Source organism: Anopheles moucheti, chromosome 2 (genome assembly GCF_943734755.1).
Source record: "Anopheles moucheti chromosome 2, idAnoMoucSN_F20_07, whole genome shotgun sequence".
Lineage (NCBI taxonomy): Eukaryota > Metazoa > Arthropoda > Insecta > Diptera > Culicidae > Anopheles > Anopheles moucheti.
In genome coordinates, this window is record NC_069140.1 from 97,320,110 (window position 1) to 97,337,551 (window position 17,442).

At 44.6% G+C, this 17,442-nt stretch overlaps 2 protein-coding genes across 2 annotated transcripts in view; both read left to right on the top strand.

The window, feature by feature from the left end:
• Positions 1-13,984, top strand: part of LOC128310621 (uncharacterized) — a 38,056-nt gene extending 24,072 nt beyond the window's left edge. Inside the window, exons 2-3 of the mRNA XM_053047308.1 lie at positions 9,187-9,312; positions 13,866-13,984. Coding sequence (XP_052903268.1) covers positions 9,187-9,312; positions 13,866-13,984 — 245 coding nt within the window. The remainder of the gene's footprint in view (positions 1-9,186; positions 9,313-13,865) is intronic.
• Positions 1-17,442, top strand: part of LOC128310620 (microtubule-associated protein futsch) — a 338,371-nt gene that overhangs the window by 276,855 nt on the left and 44,074 nt on the right. The gene's annotated exons all lie outside the window — the stretch shown is intronic.

Genomic DNA, 17,442 nt, shown 5'->3' on the forward strand with positions numbered 1-17,442 from the left:
CTACCACCACCTACAACAAACTAGAAGCACGGCCATGCCACGTTCCATGCCTTTGCCAGATGTGCGAGATGTGCTTTCACGAAATTGCAGTCTTTCCCCTGCTTGGCCGGAGAATTGGAAGACACTCAGCAAGGAGTTCCAACACTTCCCGTTGGTTGGATCTAACCTAGAAATGCGCTGGTGCAAGTAAGAGGCGGCCCTTCACCGGCCGGATTAAGCCAACGCCAGCCGAGGAAGGTGTCGGTCATCAACCCGCGACAAAATGCGACGATTGAGCCGAAACGGAAAAGTGGTTGGAGGGTGACTAAAGCGGGAACCAGAAGACTCGAAAAACAAAACGGCACGGAACGGCGAGGTATGGGCGTTGAAGCATAATAATTCACGTCGTCAACATTCACGCCCGAGATGGCCGGGTGGGGCGAAGGGATGGTTCCGACCGTACACACCCAGACGACGATCATGATCGCGCTACATCACGCGATCAACGTGTCGGATCTTGGTACTCGCGAACCCGTCAACACAATATCGACCCGTAAGCTGTGTGCTGTGGAGATGAGCTGTTTAGGAATCGTGCATCGTTGATCGGCATCAGTCGAGGGGTCGCGTTGTTAAATATTCCTTACGCGTTCTGGAAGGGAAAATCGTGAGCATAACCTCACTTCCACGCACAAACTCATTCCGGAACGACCTTCGAGGCTGTGTCGACAGTCCTCACTGGACGGTTACTGCCACCCTTCCGTAGAGAGTTCTCTTACAGGTGTTCGACACCCTGATCATCGCACCCAATTGCGTCATGACACGTCAACGTCGCCCGTAAGACTGGTGGCGATCGTTGAAGGCATTTAAACGCTACATAATTTATGCATACTCAACACAGACGGCAAGGCGTCCAACCGGATTCGCTCCACACCTTCCAAATTTTCTTCTCCTCTGTTGAAGACCCTCGTCTGTATCTTCACTTCAAAACGCGCTGATGTTTATGTGCGTGATTTATTTTCCAAAGATTGCCGGAGAGGGAGAGGGAAATCCTTCCTCCATTACCACGCACGTGACTCTGACACTTGACACTGGGACACTTGAAATGCATGCCGTCGCTGGAAGTGAAGAGTCGAAGATCGGATTGAGTTGCGATACTGCTACCGGCGTGTGAATCGGTCTCGGTGGTCTCGACCGTCGCAACAACACCGGAAATGACTACCGTTGGATACGCAAAATGAACACAAACGATCGGATCAATCGAGTACAACCCTATAAGGCGAATTACGGCGGCGGACCACACCGGTCGATGGTCGACTAGGCCACTGAAGCCACTGAAGACCAATCTTCAAGAAAACGGTCGTTAAATTAACTAACGGACTTCTTCAATCGGATTCCGATAACTTCGTTCCAGCCCGGTGAACGTTTGACAACCTTAAGCTTCGCGTTAACTGTCTAAATGATGTCCACGGGGTAGAGTACAGCAGCTCCGTAATGGTTTCGAACGAAACAGATAAAGATTTTGGGGGGATCCTTCCCGATTTAAACTTTTATCCACCGATTTTCACCAATCTCATCTGCTGGCTATTGCAGCGTTTATTCCATTCTTCTACAAACTGCACTCAGTGCCTTTCTGTTGACCTTTACCTTTTGGACTACATTTTGCTTCCTACCAAAAGTGACCCATCCAAACCGGCCGAGGAATCGTTCCGGACGCAGGATATTGTGACCCGGCCTATTCAAAACCTATTCAAATATTGACGCCCCCGTGGCGTTCGGATGTTGGATCACAACCTCCTAACCCAGAAAGATGGTTCTTTAACCATAACAATCACTAAAAGCCCACCATCATCACCATGCGTCAACCTTTCCGGACGAAGCCACGATCGCGCCGTAGTGAATCGCTCCAGCGACCGAGCGGAAAATTATCATCAGTAGTAATTTTCATGCACTTTTCCCGCTGTTTCCAAAGTGCGAAAGAATAAGCGAGAGGCACCAGTCCGCGGATAAGCTTTCGAGGGGTTTGATACGGATCATTTTCGTGTTACACCAAATTGACGGGTACCGGGATGGGAGTGCGAAGAGTTTCCATGGCAACTTTCTACAACAACAGAACACCACAGCGACAGGCAACAATGTTGCGCTGCATCCAATCGTCCCGGTGCTTATCGGCATCGGAAACGATTGTGAAAGATGCTGCACGTGCTTGTATAGCTGTACATTCAAGCGGTACGTTATACAACCGCAAGTGAAAGAAAGCTGTGTGTAGAATGCACACGCTAAACAGTGGAACAGAACAATTGAATGTGCGAAATCCATGCACCGATGCACGGTTTGGCGAGCGAAAAGAATTCTTAACGGAGGAAGTGCATAGTGGCACACTATGCCTGTACAATAAATCACGGAAACGTCGGGACGGAACTCGTACTCTACGGGGTCTTACGTCTGCTTAGACGTCTCGTTTGGCTGGGCTGCATTCGTTCTTCCGCATCAAGTGCAACCAACTGCAGCCGAAAAGTACAAAAAAAACAACAACAACAACAAACGGCTCAAACGAAAAACAACAAACACAACAACAGTTCCACCCGTACAGTACAGAAATAGGCCAACCGGTAAACCTGCCCGCCACGGATGGGTGGCTAGAAGCAGCGTGCAGGGAAAGCAGAGATTAGATAATGAGATTTTGAGTGTTGACGAATGTGTTTTACGTTACGAATTTTCCGCCGTAAACCTGCGATTTGTGGATTTCCAAACAAAGCGTCAAGTAAAACCAGCCAACTCGGGCATGTTTTGTTCCATCTTTATATACTTTTATTATAAGCTAAATGGGTGTTGTCAGTAAAAGTGGTTCGGCAAGGAATGGAGGAGTCTTGAAGCTGGAGTAGTTAGGTCAACAGATATTTGAGAGCGAAATTTGAGAGTTTTTCAAACGAAATTCTTCTCCATCTCATTTGACCAACACATTCTTTTCGGGTTGGGTCGTTCGGAGACATCTTTATGACATGTCCAGGCCTCTAATATTGCGATTTTGGCGTTTATTTAATGTATTTCGTTGTTCCAGCACATGTCTCGATGATTCAAAACTCTCGTTCAGTACATTCCAAGTGAGCAACTTCAAAGAGAGTTTAAGAGTCTGATGTCCATGAGGCATGTCTGTATATCCGCAACTTCGACTATTACTTCAAGGATTTTAAATGAAGAAATGAGACTAATGTGATTTGGTTTTGATGATGACTTATGAGTCCAATTCCCAATTCCCAATTCCCAATTAACATAGTTCCTTGATGATCTTGGATACATCTGGTGACCAAAGATCTTAGACAATTAAACTTGGAATCCATTAAAACATTGGAGCTCTAAGGATTTTATGATTCTAGAACAGGATAGCTGCAGAATAATCTTCCTAAGATGTCCACTTATGGATATATCTTTCTGTATTCGTTAAATATGTTCCACAAGTGTAATTCGAGTTTCTGATTTTCTTCTGTTATAAATTACTGAAGAGAAATCAAACTCCCATTGTAACTACTAAAGGCAAACCAAACCTGCATGTCTATCTGATATGTAATCAAAAAAAACATAATCAAATCAACAGCACAATAAACATCCCATGCAACAAATCACACTGCGCCTCATGCGTCAGCATATTGCGCAATTAAGTTGTTTCCTTTGCGAATTCTTGTCTGTTTTTCATTGCATCAGCATTCGCATTATAACAAAAGTGCCCATTCACCAAACCATCGCTCAGTGGAACTCAGTGTGCCAAAATGTCAAATTTAATCTTCAAATTATTCCCGTCATTTCATTTCTTTTTTTTGTTTGCATTATCACTGGTAACGTACAAACGGTGACGTGGCGGACGGGTTGTGCAATCTTTTCGTTGCGAATCAATCAACACACACACCCCGCGACAAGCGAGATGTATCGAATCTGCCATTTTTTTTTTTTTTGTTTTGGGAACTTTTTTCCATTCGTTGCCAAATTCTTTTTTCGGTGTTGCACGAACAGCTGCTAATAGGAGGTTTCTCTTTCATTTCCTGCAGACAGATTGCCGCACTGGTTATGTTTTGTGATTCCGCGATCGATTCATTCATGCATGCTTAATATGTGTATGGCTCTTCAGTTTTCGCCTCTTGCCCTCCCTCGTGCGGGTGGAAATTATCCGGTTAAACAAGTAACAAACACAGCCCCGAACAGAATAAAATAATCGCACGCTTGTGGTGTCGGTTTTTCGAGTTGTGAAGAGTTTGGTTGCGGATTCGCAACCGAATTGCACCACTAGGCATTGCTGATGCCTATGATAAGCCTTATCGAAAGTTTTTCCTCCATACCAACACTCACACACACCGTACACTCCATGTGTTCATCCGGGCGGAACTGATTTCGAGTGAAAATTATTAAACCCCCGCCTCGATCACACTCCAAACGGTCGCGTGGATGCGCCACGCCTTTCTCTCGGTATTTCGGCACTTGGAAGGAATGCCACCGTGTATCCCGTGCTGCACGAGATCGGTTTCGTTCGTGGCGCATCACCCGCCAAACAAGCATCGCAACAACGGGCAACAATGATTATAAACAAGTGCGCCCGACTATGTGGCGAGGCAGCGCAGTGCGATCGATCGCACAATGATCGTTTATAAATCATCCATTTTGCATGAGGGATTTATCGCGATCGATGCGACGGGCACGATCGGTTTCACTGGAACCACGCAAAGTCCGTGTCTGGTGTTGCATTTCGCCCACGGTATAGCCGCATAAACCGAAAAGACATACACACCCGAACAGACTAATCATAACTGCGGGTGCTGTGTACGGGCAAGTATGCACGCGCGGGAGACGCAGCGCAACTAGAGTGGAAAACAATTATCTTCCATTCGTCATTGCTGTCGGGTGCTGGGGGTGGAAATGCTGACGGAGGGTCTGTGGGTGTGTTAAAGGCTGGGCAAGTGAGCTTACTTCGAGACCATTTCACCGAGACCGTGCGCCGTTTCGGAGCGTCATTATAGCACCGCGATCACCATCCACATCATCATCATCATCATCATCTCGAACGTTGTCATCATTGACGAGGCTTAATCGCTGCACGCAAAATGCTCGAGGAAAAGCATGAAAATAAGAAGGTAACCCCAACGTCATACCGAACAAATCGTGCATTTTGTGTCAACGGTGTGTCGTCAACTGGGAGTTCCCTCGAGGGAGCTGTTCACGCACAGTTGGAACCTTAGCAAATCCTTCGCTACAGCACTGGCAAAAGACTTTCCTCTCCAACACCGGAACGTCTAATGAACTTTGTCGTAGCCGTGTGCCGAGGATGTTTCCTTCCCCTCAACCTGGTGAGTGGTGGCTGTTCGGCTGGAGTTGCATCTCGCCACGGACACTTCACCAGCAATCTTCATTAGCCTCCTTCGCAACAAAAAAGCCGGCGGGTGGAACATCTTCATTTAGTGCACTCCGTTCCGGGGCGACACAAGCACAGCCGGAGTGTGTGTCTCCAATTTCTTTGCATGCAAATGAGCGCCGTCCGCCGTTTCGCGATGGTGACGGACATAATTGGTAGACATTTTCTCAACTTTCGACTCTTAATTATCGTCAATTAAGAGAGGCGAATTTTTTTCCCCCCGGGACGCAGAGCACGGATCGAAAATTTACGGCCAGAATTCATCGGAAAGAACGTTTTTGTGTGGAAACCAGAACGCAAAGCATGCCGAGTGCAGTCGGATCGTTGATTGAAGGTTATCCGTCGAACATTGGGTCACCGAAGTCTGAGAATCGGGGCCCAATTCTTGTGATTAATTTAAACACCGAGCGAGAAATCATATACGCTATTCGTTATACCATTTTGTCGATCTTTATAGTCGCAACTTCCTTGTTAACTTTCAAGCGGCAAGAAAGGGGATCCTTCTAAATAACAGTGCAATTGACTCCGAAGAATTTATTTCAATCCCCAATTTGTGACGTTTTGTTGTAACTATACTGATTCTATTTTTAAAACTCTTTTATATGAAGCAGTATTATGAATTATGCATTCACTACAAAACGAAGAACCTCCAAACGTAGGTACAAATGGGATTCTTTTTATTTCTAAACACTCAGTTAAAGCCAAAACCCTTTAAGAGATTCTCTTATGATCAGTGCAGGGTCACGAAGCGTCGTATCGGTAAGATAACAAAATCGCATTTCGAGAGATGCCTAGCACGAATTCTTCAACCTGATTTAATCCTTTCAGTACCCTACGAGCCCGTTGAACACACAAACACACACCAATACTATGCATCGAGCATCGTGACCAAGGATAGCCTTGTGACTCTACTTCACAACGCATTGGAACTTGGAAGGAGAAGTTCCTAAGGCGCTGTTACGTTATCTGTCGCGCATCCGTTCACCGACCCCGCCGGCGGCATGTCAAGTAACGCGCAAGCCAACAGCACACTGCGCTTCGACCCCGTAGCTCACCCCTTATCGCGCGTTGTTACCTGTCGTGCGTTAGCTAGGGCTCGAAACAATAAATTATCCCTTCTAGCCCTCAAGAGGGCGAGCAATAGAGAGAGAGAGAGGGAGAGAGAGAGAGAGTGAGAAGTTAAAATTATCGCAATTTTTCCACCCACCAGGAGACCCTGGCTGGCGCGCTGCGGTGTGCTTACGACCCCCACCATAATCCTCCACCTTTCTTCCACAACTAGGAGCAGTCAGCTGGAGATGACCTCTGCAGCCTCCACTTCGGAAGTTAGGTGAAGAAAACAGCCGGATAAGGGCTCCCATAAGGGAAGAACACGCGCGATGAATAATGTTCCTACCATCGTCAGCCCGGCGTTCCACGGGACACCAAGCATGTGAGGTGTCGGAATCGGCGAGAAAGAAAATAACACCACTAAAAACAAACCCCCCCCACACACACACAAAGATCTGCATCCGTTTCGACAGCACCGAAACTGGTATGCGCGTACAGAACAAGAACGGGTCCGAGCGTCTGTAAGAACAAGAGGAACAAACATTTTTGAAATAGTTTTCGTGGCTCTACCCCAGGGTCTGATTGCTGGCGGAGATGATGAAGGTGGTGCGAAAATTTGCAAAAATCCTCGCAAAAAAAAAAAACACCCTCATCCACTATTCCCATGCCCACTCCCATGCGCCACCCACCCCCAACTGGACGGAAAGCTTTTTTCGCAAACAATTTCGCGCTTACGCGCCTTTACCGCCGGTGACAAGCCGGTGTACGGTGGAGTGTTTGCTTAATGCAGCGGAAGCACGGTACCATGTTCTGAACATTCCAGCCACATTCCCTACATGAGCGCGTCCTCTCTCGCACCGCTTCAATGGAGGAATTGAACTGTGCTGCGCTGCGCAACAAAACCGTTTCCTCGCCTGCGCGCACGTTGAAGTCTTTCGATCGGATGGTTGATGCTTCGGGCCGGCTTCGGGTGCGCTCCTTCTCGCCGCGGTTTAGCGCGACAGCAGGCAGCTTTATTGATTATCGGCGCATTATGCTAATGTCGTCGGGTGAGTACGCGGGTGCCGTATTGCCGGTGGTACGACTGTGCCACTGTCCACTTCCACCTAACGAAAGCAAACGCAGACGCGATCGCTTCAAAGTGCAACAGTCACGCTCATTATCTTCTCACGGCGTCCGGATCCGCGATCTAATGCACGCGTTCACATACGCGGAGGGAAGGTCCTTTATCGATCGCTGTTTGTGTGCATGTGTGTGCATGTGTGTGTGTGAGTGTGTGTGTGCGTGTAAGATTGCCTTTACAGGCCGGAGAAAGGCGCATTTTGCACTTCCAAGCAGTACGGAACAGTACGTGCGCGTATTTGCATATTCGTTTACCTGCCTACTGTTCAGTTCTGTTTGTTTGTTACGGCTGTTACTGCATGTACTCAGATCCCGACGCTACTCATCCCCTCATCTGGGAGGGCGAAGGGGGGACTAGAATATTAATGCCCGTACGCTTGGAGCCTATCGGTAAACAATACCGGACTCGACATCTCCCGCCGGTACCGTCTTGCAGTGGCCTTTTTGGAACGCATTCGAGCCGAAGAGCGGAATCCGAAGGGGCTGTGCGGAACATTGCTCAGCAGTGCAACAACACTGAAGAAGCCTCCAGCAGAACAAACACTCGCTTAGTTCGACATGCATCCATGTCGCTGTCTTCGCGTTAAGTTCCCTGCCCGCACGCCAAACAAAACCACCTCGTACCTCGGCTGTCCACGGCGACATGTTTTGCAGAAAGTAAAAAGCTTTTCTACGAAACTGCTGTGCTGTGGCGCATGGGAAGCAAATCCTTTGGTCCGCGATAATGCGATGCGTTTGCTGCATCACCGAACAAAATGCACACATGTCATAAAAGCAATATAGGCTAGCAATATAACGCCACGTAATGCGTGGCAATTGTGCATGTGGCTTCCGGCAAGGGCCGGTTTGTTTTGTTGCCATCTCGCGTTACGAAGCGCATCAAAATTGCATCGTAAAGCGTGTTTAATGCGTTATGCTCCGATTGAAAGATTACCTGTGTTCGGTTGAATGGTGATGGTGTTTTAAATGAGGAAAATGTGCCTATAATCATATCTCTGTGTACATTTGCAAGAATTGCTATGTGCTTTTGTTTGAAACCAACGGCGAATGTTTGCTTTGTTTATGTATAAGAGCTGGTGACGTGACCAGGATTATTGACAGCTATTAAGGTGTTACTTTGTTTTGTATTGCAACTATTATTATTATTATACATGTCACAGGTGCTAGTGTCTGTCGATTTGCTAAATGGATTCAACTGTTTATTTTTGTAAATATTCTTTGTACAAAACATTTTCAGGAATGTGAATATATGCTATAAATATATGTTGGGTTTGTGTGGGTTTATTTCAGCTTGGATTTGGCTAGCTTTTAATCAGATTTGTGTGTTTCTTATGCTAAAAATTGTTTATAATCATTCACTTCATCCACTCGCATTTGGGTTGTATCTTGCTGAAGATACTGCATCAATAATTTATGCACCGTTTAATGGCATCACAAACCACGCATCACAATGTTTCCAGCACAAACACACTCAAAGCAAAGCACTACAATGTGTGGGGAACGGAATAGAAAAAACTCCTTATGATCCTGAGCATCCTTCACCTTCCCGCTCCCTGGAAACCCGCTCCGAGACTGCGCCATCCAGAAAAACGAAACACCAACCAATATCGTCGTTTGTCTTTCTGCTCCTTAATTTCTAGATCGCGTTGCACTGGTTACGGCACCACCGAGCTATACGCCACGCATGTATCATTACTTTCCAGCACATATGACACACCCCTTCTGTTACTACCCCTCACTGGCACCGCAACAGGCCCGATACCCAGGTACGTATGAGCATTCCAGCAGTGCGTAAAAACTGACCCGTCCAACCCAGCCGGGGTTAATCCTTCCTTTGTCATGCCTAATATCACGTCCAGCCTTCACAACCAACACGTGCACAAGTATACCCGCTGCGATGACGCGAAGTACTACTTGTGTGCTGTCTTATTATTTTTTGGGACATCCAAGTGCACTAACTCACCCATTCTTACCTTAAGTCGTACAACCTGTGAACACTAACGACGCAAGCCCTAACGCTTCCCGATTATGGGTATTATAATTATGTTAAGACATTAATCAACTGGAAAAACAAAACCGACTGGCCTAACAAACACAGCTGCATGACTCATTTGAGCTGGCCATAATGTTACCCAATTTCTAGCAGGAAAGAAAGGCACCATTCAACTATATTCTTGAATGATTATGCATCAAACGTCTCCCAAAACTCCTTCCCCCGGGGGGAACCGATTGTTATTTAAACACAATATGCTCCAAGCTATGTCACGAAACTCCTCGCGCGCTACGTAAACACAATCCTAAGTAAACAAATCAAAGTACACTCTCACTCCTGTCACCGCTGACAGATGGCAACATGTCAAAAAAAAGAGAGAAAAACGCTCCCCCAAAACAAATCGCTCGAAAAACGAAAACAAACCATCGGAAGATCACTTCACTTCGTTGCCAACCGCTTACATAAAAAAGGTGTTTTGCTTTCATCTTCAAATGGTTGAAAAGAAATTCTTTCACGACTCGTCGCCCCATCCTGCGCGCTGCACTTGTGGGATTTAAAGTTCCTCGCCGAGACAGCGGGAATGGGGGAGAAAAGTACGTAAAGAATGGTACGATGAACGTAACGCTTCCCATTATACAATCGTCATCTGGCGTCACTTCTCTCAGGTTTCACTTTCTTTATTACGTTTACAATAAGCAACGAACCACAGTCAACCCGAGCCAACAGCATCCGATGCTTTGCATTCTTTTTTTCCCCCTTTTTTGTCCCCCCCCCCCTCTCCCTCTTTTTCTCTTCTCGCACGCGCCTGCCTTGTGTTGATGTTTCAACGCCTACTAAGGCTTCAACTGGTGCGCCCCCTAGTGGCAATCGGATTAAGCGACATGGCTTCGCTTACTAAGCTTGATTGACTTGACGGATATGATGGCGTGTAATCGCACGTTTTGTACTCACCATCATCGTTACAACAGGCGCGAGGGGCCTCCAAAATCAGACCTCTACCATGCCACAGTGTGCTACTGTCTCACCAACCAGCCAGTCCCACACCGCGACACCGTCATCAGCAGCGTTTTATTGTTTGGCTCTAAAGCGCCTTGTTATTAATTTCAACATACCCAACGCGCAACAAAAGGTTCCAGATTTTGCAGCCACTGCAGCAGATTTCGCTTCACCGATTAGTTTTGTCTGCTGCTGTTTCGAGAGCCCTTTTAGGCCAAGCTAACTCAATCAGCAAAACCTACTCCACGCCACTACCCTGTGCGCTTGGTGGAACCTATTTCTTAATGCTACGCGCCCCGTTTTCGCTTACGGGGAGCGGTTAATTTACGAGCATTTCACTTTCCTCCTGTGCCTCATTACGCGCCCTTCTTTCTTTTTTGTTACTTGTTGTACTCCCAAATTAAATTAAAACTACTACACGCCCCATCGAAGAAGTACGGAGTTGGGGATTGTTGTCACCTTTCAAATTTCAAAAACCTTCCTGTGCATTGGAAGCTGGCTGATGACAGTTTTGCGCATTCCAGCGCAACACATATTGCACGCGTAGTGAGAGTTGACACCAAACTCTTTCTTCACTGCTCATTGAGCCGTAGTTGTGCTTACTCCTTCCGTTGCCTTCCACTTTAACAGTGCATACTATCATATTTCATTTCTTCCACCCTTTTTTTTCTATTGGGATGCTAATTATGGAAAAGATTAGCAAATAAGTAATGAAATTATTCCATTCACCTGCTGACAAAATGCTGGAAGCAAAATTCGGAAGCGCGCGATAAGCAGATTAATGATTTGAATTGTTAATAATCATAGCACAATAGCACAATTGAGTGCTCAACCATATGGTGGCTGCTTTTTCCAAACCGTTTTGGTGACATTCCGAAATCACTTCGATATAAATTAAGACAGATGTTGGTCCCCGTCAAACGGGACGGTTCCCCTCTAGGACGCTTTCTATTTTGATCGTTTCATTAGCTTCGGTATTAGATTAGACCATCGAATGATTTCTCTTTTCATATTTTTCTATTTATTCGCTGTGTGATGTGAGCTTTTATTTTTTTACTTATGATGATAATGAGCAAAATGAGCTCATATCCGTTTTGGAATTTATTTTGTTCGCTCTCTTGCCAGTTGTTCAAGCTGGTATAAGGCATTATGAACTCCATATTGCACATTTGCTTTTCTTCTTTTAACACAAAGGGTCTTTCCAGTCCCCATTTATCATCGTGTGTCCCGAATGGGTAAAAATACAATCAAAATATTTTTCAAAAAATCCCACATTTACACAAGCGATCGATCCAATGGTAACGGCCAGGAAGCTTTCCGATACCATTAACCTACCGTACGTACGCGCAGGAATTCGATCGATTTTCGCTTTAACTCATTAATTTGCCAAACCCCTTTTTCGTTGGCGTCCCACCATTTTGCTTCTCCTGAGGCGATCGTTTAAATTTTTCCACCCGTTAACCGAAACAAAATCTAAGCTCTAAAATTTAATTATGCTTGAAGCATTAAACCACTCGCCGATTCGCCGTGGCTGAGAAATTCGTACGACCGAAAACGGTAGCCCGGCGGCAGAAAAACTTGAAGTTTGATCCGGTCTGGTCGGGTTCCAGCAAAATAAATCCTTTCCACTAGCTCTCCCTAAACAGTCGGTCAAATAGTGAAGGAAAGCAACAACAAAAAATTACCAAACATAACCGCCAAACTGACCAATTATCCGAAAGTGAAACCTGCGCGTTTTTTTTTGTTTTATTTTTCCCTTCTCCAAGCGGACCGAACTAACGCCAAAAGGGCGGTTGTATTTCGGCTGGTCGGAATCTCACCAATGCTCATGTTGCCTGTTTTACCCTCCCTTTTTCATCTCTTCACTGCTACCAATTGCCGCGATGTTTATTGGTTGCCTGTTGGGCAAAAATTTCGTTCCCTCCTTAATTAACAAGCTCATTTGGAAAAAATGGAAAATTTCACTTGTCAAACTAATAGTTACAACTGCAACAGTAGCTGCCGAGGCTAAGCGTTGAAAGAGCGGGCGCGATCGACACTTTTTTTACGAAAACATTTGGTGGGAGGGTTGGAAAAGCAAATACAATATTCAGAGGGCAAGGAGCTTGTACTTTGCGTGCACGAAGGTAACCATCCATCTTGGTGGACCGCGAGTACATCCAGCTTACCGTCGTCTGTAATGTTGGCACGCGAGGCAAGGCATCTCTTGACCGTAAGCAACGCATTCCTCCCGATATCCATGCAACTCGGTGGGAAGATGTTCATCTTACTTCCTGTGTTGTAATAGTGGTCCATAGAGCCACGGCTTAATTCGATCTAGTTGCTTATGTCATGTATCAATGACCCGATCTTGTACTTTACGAACAGTCATTTCTCTTACAATCAATTCCACTTTAAAAGTTAAAAAGTCTGATGAACCCTCAGAATTCCTGTACTTGTATTTAATTTACTATTTTTTAAATTATTGTAGTATTTTAAACAGAAGTAGTTGACAATTGCAAAGTTGTTTAAGGTGATTTAATACCACCGACGATCTTCGGACATAACCGACAAACATGGAATAAATTTGTTAATTCTGCTGACCAAAACAGAAGTCACCGACATTCACGGCAATTTGCTAATTGGCGGACAAATGGACAAGTCGTACTAAAACATAATTCGAAAACTTCCAGTCATCGTACTTTGGGGTTTAAACCATGTTTAAAAATGCAACTGACAGCGTAAAATTAAACAGAAATGGAAGTACGGATATGATTCAAAAACATTAAAAACATTCGATTATTTAATCAACATTTCAATTGAATAAAAATATTTGGAGTTATCCACCGATTATGTACTGCTTTTTGATCCTTAACTTTAACTCGTCTCATAAACTCCTACTAAAAAGTAATAAAGTAACTTTAGGAGTAACTACTCCTAAAGGTAAAGTAGTAATATTATTAGTAGTAGTAGTAAAGTAGAAGAATAACTATTTCCAAATGATTTTTAATTTTTGGATTTTTTGAAGAGTGGACCACCCCCTTAAATTTTCAAACGGAACGTAATGCTCAGGGGCCAACTCGAGAGTAGAAATCGTTTGCAATTATTTCTTATAGTTTCCTATATTCGACATTTCTTTCTAATATAGCCGTATAATTTCCTAAACTGGCAATCATAATTCGTTTTATTCGTATGACTTTTTTGTTCCTTTTAACTCAACATAAATCATACACATTTTCCACCCCGTTTCGCAGGGAGTTATGACTCGTACTTCGGAGTTAACTCCCTGACTTCATTACTCCCTTTTCTCATTTTTTTTCTTTTTTCCATTCTATTCCTCACCTGCTGCAGGTCTTTTTATGCGACCGGATGAGACGAATCTCTACACCACGCTCGAACAAACGATGAGCAGCAATCCGAACGTGTACTTCCAGCGTGGCGGCGGTGTTCATCCGGGCATGATGTACTAAGGGGTAGCAGAGAGGGCACAAACGTACGGAAGGATCTACTGCAGCACCGTGCCGGATGAAACTAACCCCTCAACTACCCCCACCCCTCCCCAACTCCAGAGGGATACAATTAAGGATAGAGCTAGGTTACACCGAACGGGGCCAAAACCGTATGCGACCCGTGTGCGTGCGTGTGTATGTGTATGTATGTGCGTCTGGGGCTGGTGCGCCTCGTACTAAGGATGCTTCCGTTCCCTGCGCTGACCATCCCAACCTCGGTGTTTGGCGGAAGTGGTGATTTTAGATGCATAAGACAACCCACACCCATCGGTGCAACTGTTAACGAAACGCTGCACTGCTAAACTTCACAGCGCGAGGGCAAACAAGCGAACGTACATCCTAGGACCGAAAATGCGCTCTCCATGCCCAATGGGACCGATAGTTTTCATTTAGTTAATTTAGTAAGTATTCTCGAAGAAACAATACATATTTTGTTATATAATTGAATAAATAACAATGTTTTGTTTTTCTCCCTTCACAGAGTAAACGAGAAAATGTGATCTCTCTACGGTAACTGCTAACAGAAATTAGAGGGCAAAAGTGAAATAAATGAAGGTGGACCACGGTGGCACGCAAAAAAAAAACGGTAGAAGATGCTCCCAACCCGTGGAGACGTACACCAGCGGTACAAAGGCGTTTGCACGGACAGACGAGAATAAAAGAAAACATGGGGTCGGTTTCAGACAGGACAAAAAAGGAAAAGGGAATATGCTTCATTTATTTTAGCTGAACAAAAACAAAACTATAAAAAAAACGAGGAAACATTTGCCAACATTCTAATCATGAGCAAACGCACCATTGTGTGCAAAAGGATTTGAGATTCACCAGGAAACGTAAGGCATCATATAGGAAGGAGACTTATTAGTTGGTAGTTTCTGGTTCATTTCACGCGTAGAAACACTCTCCTCACTACTGCAGCTAGGGAGATTCATAGTAGAACACGTTTCACTAGGTTCATCATCGAAAGGAGCGCTTCTAGTTTAGTAGTATTCCCCTACCCTTAAGACGAACCACTCGGAGTAACCATTTCAGAGGCGTTTATGCTAAGCCATGACAGATATTCTTCTCGTTTTTTTAACTCACTCCCCGTGGCATATAGACACTTTTACGATATAGCTAGAATGGTTTTAAGCAAAGGTAGAATACTCCTTACATCACCTTTTTTACTTCCCTTAAAGGAGCTTGCAACGAACTAGCCTTATACTACCAGAAGCTTCCCTTACTTTCTCTCTATCACTGCACTAAAGCAAACAAAACCCAGCTGCCACACTCTGTACGAAGTCTGAATGCGCATACGGCGGGCATCTGTGTATATATTAGCGTTTATAGAACGGAAGGAAAAAGGAGGAAAACAAATGGACGATAAGATGGACAAAAAAAGGAACTAAAACGTTTGACGGCTTCAGTACCGTGCGTTACTTTTTCGCCTTCGCTTTACATTTTTTTATCCCGAGGATACCGAGAGATTGACGACTAGAGCGATTAGATTTTAAGTGATTCTTAACGGCAACGAACCTGCTAGAAGATTAGAAAAAATATAGTGTGTAAGAGATTCTATGAGAATAAATAGCGAAAATCAGCGAATTGTGTAACGTGTTTTCGGAATTTTGCGCTGCTGTTGCGAACGAAAATTGGTGCGGAATGGGTTTGTATTTTATTTTAAGATAAATATTTTCACTATTGCTGTGTTATTTCATTGGAAATGGGGAACTACACGTTGCTTTTAGTATTTTTCGTCTGTTCCATTTCAATTGATTTTTAATGCTGCGCCATCTAGTTGTCAGATTGGAACTGTTTCCTCAACATTCAAAAGGCCTTTACAATTCGCAGTAGAATTTAATTGAAGCATTTTTTAAAACTTCCAAAACTCTGCATTCCCTTCAATGCTCTTCAGATATTTTTTCCATTTTAAAATCCGTCGTACATTTAAAATATTTATTATTATCACAAAAAGTATTTTTACAATTTATTTTCCAAGCCGTCGACATCGATGACCGCACACCATCCCAGTGTCGTATGTTTGTTTATATTTTGCTACCGAACATCATTTTCTTGTTCTTGCTCGCCGAGAACGGAGGTTAAAATTCTGCGCGGTCTTCAAATTTCAAAGTGTTGAGTTTTTTTCGTCGTTCTATTCCTGTTACCCACCCTACTGCGGACGTTGCACTCGAATACAACCCCCACAACGTTGTAGGTTATGTTATGGTTTTGTGGTGTTCGCTTGAATGGTTTTTTTAATTGAGCAATTTAACGCCAAAAAACAGTGTTGCTGGTGACTGGAAGTTCTAATCGCGCGCTTGTTGCATTATCAGTTGTTTTGATGTGAAACATTGCCTCCAGGGCGAAGGGATGTTCCAGTGAATGTGTAGGAAGAGGGAGGAATGACAGTTTTCCACCAAACGCAGTGAACAAGGTGCTGAGCCCTTAATTTGCTTGTGTTTACCGAAGCGTGTGGCGATGTTTACCAATGTGACCTAATTAACATGCCCGCACAAGATGTTAAACAAGTGTTCAAAAATGTATTCCTTCAAAAGCGGAAAATATAAATCCATCATCACAGGCATGGACGGGAGACAGCGTGAGAGGGAGTGAGAGTGAGAAAAAGTTCTACCCCGAAAAAATGTGATATTCGGTGTTCTTGGTCACAAAGTCTGTCTGGTCCGTGTAAATAGCGGGAAGCATTAAAAATAGATTCCACCATGCGTTTTACTACACCATTGACCGTCCACGCGAGTCATACGAGAATTAATTGGCCGCAATGCCAGAGGTTTCATTCGCAAACCAGTGTTCGTTTCGTAGCGGTATGTGTGACTGTGAGTTGTTAACATTGAAAGCCGTGAACTTATCTCTACCCCTGGGGTGAACAAACACCTTCGCCGTTCAATAAAGGGTTGGCTAAGGGTTGGCAGAACTTTGGCAATCGAGTGTGCTACTTTGTCGCAGAAGAGGAAAATCATCAATAAACACAAATCACCCACCTTCCAATGGGGTGTACACACACACAGACTTTGCACAACATTAGAGGGTTATGATGGTTATCCGGTGAAGCAAAAAAAAATGTGCCATCATCATTGCACGATGATAACCTGTCTTCTTCACGCGTCAAAAAAGAAAACAGACTGAAACATCACAAACAAGCTCGTAAAAACCCCCCCATAGAAGCGAGTTGCAACTCCTATTGCTTCTCCTGCAAACGTATCCCGTAGTAAAAAAAAGCAAGCATCGACTATAAACCGTAGCAAACAGTTTAGTAGGCGACGACGGTAGTTGCTAGGCTGCGGGAAGACCAACTTCATTTCCAGCTAGTTATGGAACGCAACCGAATTCAAACAACCTAACTCGATAAGAAAATAACTAACAGCTAGTTAAATAGGTTTTTTTTTCCTCAAGGTGTCTCTTTAAAATGGAGGCAATATCGT